The sequence below is a fragment of the Lottia gigantea genome, assembly GCF_000327385.1.
Source record: "Lottia gigantea unplaced genomic scaffold LOTGIsca_126, whole genome shotgun sequence".
In the NCBI taxonomy this organism is placed as follows: Eukaryota; Metazoa; Mollusca; class Gastropoda; family Lottiidae; genus Lottia; species Lottia gigantea.
Window position 1 is genome coordinate 71836 of NW_008707351.1, and position 7065 is coordinate 78900.

General features: G+C 33.6%; 3 protein-coding genes across 3 annotated transcripts in view; 2 read left to right on the plus strand and 1 right to left on the minus strand.

Annotated features, from left to right (window-relative positions):
* Nucleotides 1-1348, minus strand: part of LOTGIDRAFT_172051 (hypothetical protein) — a gene marked incomplete at both ends in the record, with an annotated part of 1719 nt that extends 371 nt beyond the window's left edge. Inside the window, one exon of the mRNA XM_009048632.1 lies at nt 793-1348. Within this exon, the coding sequence (XP_009046880.1) occupies nt 793-1348 (556 nt within the window). The remainder of the gene's footprint in view (nt 1-792) is intronic.
* A 2818-nt stretch (nt 1349-4166) lies between these two features.
* Nucleotides 4167-4478, plus strand: LOTGIDRAFT_138458 (hypothetical protein; the record flags this gene model as incomplete). The annotated part of the gene is made up of 1 exon (XM_009048633.1): nt 4167-4478. A coding segment is annotated over one exon (312 nt), but the record flags the coding sequence as incomplete, so codon positions are not given.
* Nucleotides 4479-5342: 864 nt separating this feature from the next.
* The window catches only part of LOTGIDRAFT_172052 (hypothetical protein), a gene marked incomplete at both ends in the record, with an annotated part of 2271 nt that continues 548 nt past the window's right edge, over nt 5343-7065 (plus strand). The window contains one exon of the mRNA XM_009048634.1: nt 5343-5727. Within this exon, the coding sequence (XP_009046882.1) occupies nt 5343-5727 (385 nt within the window). The remainder of the gene's footprint in view (nt 5728-7065) is intronic.

A 7065-nucleotide genomic window follows, 5' to 3' on the forward strand; every position in this document is an offset into this window, starting at 1 on the left:
GATATAATTAAAAAGTGTTAAGAAACTTTGAGTAAAAAAAAACTTAGCCTATCTGTTCAAGACAGATTTGGTTATAAAATGGAAGACTAGTTCCATTATCGTATACCAGTGGTCCGTGGGTGGAGCCAAAACATTCTGTATGGTTAGTGGTATGCCGTTGGTTTCCAGGTACTCTAGTAGTGGCTTACGAGCGGGTTTCAGTTCAGTGCATTGAATGAGGATATGCGACCTTGTGGCAACGTGGCCGCAGCGACATTTAATGGCGTTGAACTGATGGTCTCGTAGTACGTTGTTGGTCCGGAGTCTGGGAGTGAAGAATATGGCAGAAGCTGGGTTATATAGCCCATTCTAGGACGCTGTATCTATAATAATCAATTACAGAGCTAACAAACAGTTTGTTTGTGGCAACCCAGCATAGTAATTAAAACTATAGCCAAATCCCTTTAATCAACAACCAAGCTTAATTAGCGATAATACCCTGTCTTCCATTTCAGGTGATAGTTAATCTCTATATGAGATTTATAATTAAACATTAATACGATGAAAGTTAATCTACTACATTCTAACAACAAGGAAATTTGCCGCCAATGGTTTATAACAATTGGTTCTAGGTGAATAGTTGATTGGTTGGTCTTGCCAAACCTTTGTTAGTTGCGTTATTTATTCGAAATCTTCTTACAGATCTCATAGACCTCAAACAATGAAGATGGAAAAAGATAATCACTCTACATGGATTCAATACATTAAATTTCAAAATGTTTCTAAATGTAAATACCAAAACATTATCAATACCAGGGTAAAAAGTTTTTAAATTTGTTGATGTCAGGGCTGCATCTGGTATTTTCCCTTGTGGAATAAAAATATATGTATCGTGAGAGCCTCTATATCGTCTTACATCACAAGTCATGGAAGCTGGCTCTTTTGTCATATTACGACTTTTCTCGACTCGGGCGTGCCTTGTTAAGGCAAACATAGCATTATGTTTTAACATTATACTTTTGTCAATCAAGTCTAGGCCATATCCGGGATAACAATCTGCCTGGTTTATCATAACAATTTCATTCTGAAATTGTGTATAGGCGAATTTAAGAAGTGCGCTTGCTTTACTTGTCTCTTCGGTTTCGATTAATTTCAGTTTGTGTTTATAGTTTTCTGTAAGATTGCTTAACTGTTCATTGATGTAATTCTTAAGTCCAGTTGCCGTGTATAAAATATAAACTTCTGTGATATAACTGTTTTTTAATGTTCTGTTTAAAGTTGTAATATATTCTTCCATTCGCAATTGCCTCCTATGATAAGGTTGTGGGTACTCCTTTGTACCGTTTATATTTTCTAAGAGAAATGGCATTGTTTCGATCACAATCATTGCATCTGTTTGTTGATCTGTCCTTATAACCATTTGCTTAAAATTCAACTTCCATGGTTGAAATATTAACATCTATATCATCAACGCCAATAGTAAAACATATCTTCGACTTAAACACTGAAATACAAAGAAATCAAATTAAAGAAGTCCTTGAAGTAAAGTACCACTGCGGATATTTAAGCAACTACGGTTTTGATGAGAATCGGGAGAATATCACACAAAGGCTAAATTACTATATTACTATTTTTAAGCGCTTACTATAAAAATATAGCAGGTCTTGAATTTAAAGCCAATGAAAATTGAACAACCTACGATATTTACCGACCTTTTATGTGACTTATCAAATAATAATACTAACTTAGGTTTATGTCTCTTCCCAAAAATGTTCCGTCTTCATTAGCTCACATGGTGCAGAAAAGTAGGACGTAAAACTCCATTCATTTCATTTCATTTCCCAAAAATGTTAATGGCAATACTAGTATTTAACTTGAATAGTTGTATTTTTGATAAACCTTGACAGGACATCTTGAAAGATTTTCTGTATTTGTTCGTTATGTCATGTAATCTAATCGTGTGATCTATATTGTTGCACGTGCCTCAGTAGATGTTAGGCTGCAAATTTTTTGGGTGTGAAAGGTATACGTGATTGCTCCAGGGGTGTGAAGGCTGAAATCGGTTGGGAACTACTGGTTTAGAACATATAAACAATTTCGTTATATGCCATGTCGATCGAATATGATAATAGTGAGGTACCACTCATTTCATTTATCACAATTCATTTTAAAATAAAGTTGCAAAACGTGTTTTCTTCAAGATAAAGTATTTGTTACCAATTCAAATACATATATTTCATTTTGATTCGAGACCAATTTAATTTTGTTCTTAGTTAAATGATATAAGGGTGAAAAAATATTATTACCGCCATATTTTTGTAAAAAAACAATATCATCAAAACTGATCTCAAGCCAACTCCATTTTACTCGCTTCTGTAATAAACCAATACACAATATGTTAATTATAAATTCAAATTAATTCGATAACGTGCATTATTCCATAAATATTCATTTATATAATTAGACCAATATCTAGGTATATGTTAAAAATATTGATTTGTTTTATTTTTGTCAAGTTTAAAGGGATTGAAAAAAGGTATTCTAACTTTTTTTTATGTGTATCGGGGACACTGAAAGCATCAATTTGCACCATTCCAATTTCAATCAGACGTCTGTGGTTCATGTAATTCCACTAAAAGTAAGTGTTTGATGACGTCACTAATCGCAAGGGCCTTAATATGATATAGACATATTTGCGATTAGTGACGTCATCAAACTCTTTTTTTTACGGTGGCCCACATACGACTTTTTTCACTTTTTTACTCCCACATGAAATGCCGTCACCCATGTCCGTCCATCCGTCCACAATTGCTCGTGAACACTCTAGTCGTTTCTAATCCTTTATTTTAATCGTTCTGAATCCTATATTTCAGTTGCCCCGAATCTTATATTTCAGTCGCTTCTATTCCTACGTATAAATATTCAATAATTATTGATTACCAAGAAATCTAAAAATATTGTCAAATTTTACAGTCCGTTTTTTACTTGTTCAAAAATTTAGTACGTTGGTAACCTATATAGTCTTGGTTATTCATTTAAAAGCTGCATAAAAACTCAGAGAAAACAGGAACTTAACAATTACCCAATAACACTAAGAGTAACATTTTCGTAATCACACAAGGATGAAACTTTTGAAAATCAGCAGAATCGAAAAATATTCATATTGCCCTTCTTCTTGAAAACGCGTTCAATTTTGAGCTCGTCAAAATTGAAATTGGTAATAATAGGATAAAAGGTTTCAGAGTTATTGCCCTTGACTTAGTAAAAACGCGTTAAATTTGCCTTGTATGCATTATAAAGGCTAAAAATTTTATAAGATCTTGAAGTTAGTCATAATCGGATGAATGGATTTGGAGTTATTGCCCTTGGCTTAGTTAAAATGCTTCAGATTTGACTTGAAGTCATGATACAGGGTGCAGTTTTTTTTATCTTATCTCGATGAAACTTGGTATGGATGTATAAATTGATGTGATCTCAAGTTCAAAAATGGTAATAATTGGATGAATGGTTTTTGAGTTATTGCCCTTGAATTAATTCAATGCGTCTAATTTGGCTTGTAGGCCTGATAGAGACTACATTTTATATCCGATCTTGATGAAACTTGGTTTGAGGCCTTAACAACAATCGGATAATTGGTTTCGCATATTAAACCACTACAGACTTTGTTATCATTTCTGATAGCTGGCCTGGCAAGCTATCTTATATTTTAGTCGTCGCAGAGTTTTTTTTTCATTATGCAAGTATTTTTTTTTAAACAATATTTCTTTATTGTAGATTTAGTGGTAAAATGTACAATATATATATATGCGAGACAAAAAGGGCATAATGCTTATTCGAAACTGCCTTGCTGAGTAAAATACATACTTTCACAAATATATTTCATACATAATACATGTATACATAATACATGTAGATCAAAGTCCTCCTTTATTATACTAATGAAATAGAGTAAAAAGAGTGATAAAAGAAAGAGATATAGACAAAGATAAGTGAGTGATACCGTGGATCATTGTATTTATTAGTATCAAACTGAATAGTAGTTGTAAGTATCAAGCTAGTACTTGTATGGTGTCAGACTAGTAGTGGTGAGTGTCAAGCTAGTTGTATGGTGTCAAACTTCTAGTTGCTGGTATCAAACCAGTAGTGGTAAGTATCAAACTAGTATTCTTTAGTATCAAGATAGTAATGGTAAGTATCAAACCAGCCGTGGTAAGTATCAAACCAGTATTAGTAAGTATCAACCGAGTCGTGGTAAGTATCAAGCTAGAAATGGTAAGTATCAAACCAGTATTGGTAAGTATCAACCCAGTCGTGGTAAGTATCAAGCTAGTAATGGTAAGTATCAAACCAGTATTGGTAAGTATCAAACCAGTCGTAGTAAGTATCAAACTAGAAATGGAAAGTATCAAACCATTATTGGTAAGTATCAAACTAGTATTCTTAAGTATCAGACTTGTAGTGGTATGTATCATGATATTATTTGTATGGTGTCAGACTAGTAGTAGTCGTTAGAATTTTGCAACTCGGCGTCGACATCATAAAAGTGACAATGCAACATACATGTAAATATTTCTCGGTAATTTAGAGTTATGTAAAAGGAATAGAACGTCTTAGAATCAACATAAAATTTTTATCTCGCACAATCTTAGCCATAACGCATATTATATCCATCAGAGGACTTATCTGGTGTCAGAACTATACATCAAAATCCCTCAATAATCCAATAAATCCACAAAATCAAGTAATTAATTATAAAACGCTGAATATATCCAGTAAGCGATTTTCAAATTGTGCTCACATGGGGTTTCCCGCGTCCTTGACCTGTACCCTTAAATTGACCTTGACAAGTAGAATATGTGTTTTCTGATATAGCGCATCCAGTTTGATCCGGTTTTTGAGATGGCAGGTATATTTGTCTTTTCGGATATGACGCATTTCACTTTTGCGCATGCGCAGCTTTTTCAATGCGTCATATCCGAAAAGACACAACTGTTAAAAATGTATTATAACAGACTTCCCAAACTGTTAAAAAAATATATCATAACAGATTCCTCCAAACTGTATTATAAATTACCCCAAACCACAGACAAGAATCACTATAATAATACAGTATAAAATAACCACATTAAAAAAAATAAAAATGTCTTTAATTTTAAAACACGAACAAAAAAAATTCGAAGGAGACGGTTTCTTCTCTGCGCTAACATCTCTCATCCCCAAAGTGGCCAATTTTGTCTCAAACAACAAATTTCCTCAGGAGTAGATGCAGTGAAAAGATCTAATGATCCATTTCTATCGCTTGAATAGTTTTCTCCTTGTATTAAATCTTCGTATTAAAAATATATAGTGTTTATTGAACAAATATGTCTTTAGTAAATGTCCATCCTCCTAAAACGTATTTTGGTGCGGGAGACATTCAAAAGTCATTGGGTTCTCTTCCTGGATTCCCATGGGCAAAATATCCCGGAGAAAAACATCTCCCAGGGCACAATTATACAGGTCCAGGCACTAGGTTAGATCTGCGTTTAGACGAAAACGATAAACCCAAACCAGGGGAAGAACCAGTCAATAGAATTGACGCAGCAGCGCTCAAACACGACATACTGTACAGAAACAAAGACATAACATTCAGACACCAAGCAGACAAACAAATGATAGACGAACTCGAAAATATTCCTAATCCCACTTTCAAAGAGAAATTACAGAGGGCTCTTATCATAAAACTCTTGAAGGCAAAATTGAAATTGGGTATGGGCATAGCAGACGAGATTCACAAAGAATTTCGAAAAAACAAACGTTACCTCAAAGTCAAAGTTTTTGATAAAGATGAAATTTGGTCAGCCGATTTAATCAACATGCCAGTCGATAGAGGGTACAAGTATTGTTTGACGGTGATCGACATATACACAGATACGCTTGGGTCTTTCCCTTGAAAAACAAATCGGGTCTGACTGTCAAACAAGCATTCGAAACCATAATGAAACAATCCGACAGACGACCCCTAAAGTTGTGGGTTGATAAAGGAAGCGAATTCTACAACAGAAATGTGATATCTCTGGGGTTTGAAATTTACAAAGTCCGTCAACACTCGAAACAACTTTGAAAACGAGATTAGCAATTTGAATATTAAACCCAAATTCAAAGTTCGAGATCGAGTTCGTATTTTTAAATATAAATCATTGTTTCAGAAAGGTTACGTCGGCTATTGGACTAACGAGATATTCATCGTTGATAAAGTAAACACCACATCACCTCCCACGTATGAATTGATCGATCAAGACAAAGAACAAATCATAGGAAGGTTTTATCAAAATGAACTTCAAAAAACTGACTTTTAAAAATGAATCTCGAAAATGAAGATTTAGATGAAAGGTTAAGAAATTTAGATGTCGACAAGCATTTACGCTCTCTTAAATTAAGATTTTTTAAATTTAAATGTAAATTTATCTTCAAAATATTATTGAATGTGTTTTATCAGAATGTTATACAAGTTTTTTCAAACACAAACTACGTATATATTTCGTCGTCGTCACACGTCGGATCAAAAAGGAGTTTATCACTCTGCTCTACACAAAGATTCTTCGAATAACTTTTATTTCTTTGATTCTATCGGTCTAGAACCGACAGAAGAGATAACGAAATTGACTAGCAAACCAATCAAATGTTCTACGTTTCAAATTCAAATGCCAGGACAAAAGCTGTGTGGACAGCTGTCGCTTTGGGTTTTATATCGGTTGAGTTTGGGAGAAAAGTTTGAAGAAATTATAATAAATTTAACTCAATAAAAATGGCAAACAAGTTTGGATTAGGGTCTTTACCTCTAGAATCTAAAAATCCCATGACGACGTTTATAAACAAAGCGAAACCTTTTTTCGTGGAATCAATCGGAGACACCTTACAAGGNGATATCGATATGAACAATTTCAAAATAACTAATTTAAAGTTTCCAGAANACGATAACGATGCTGTGAACAAGAAATATTTACTGGATCAAATAAACGCAATTCAAATAGATAAAGACCATGTTGAAAATAGAATAAATGACGTGAAAAAATACTTCAGACGAAATATTAAAATCTTGTGAAC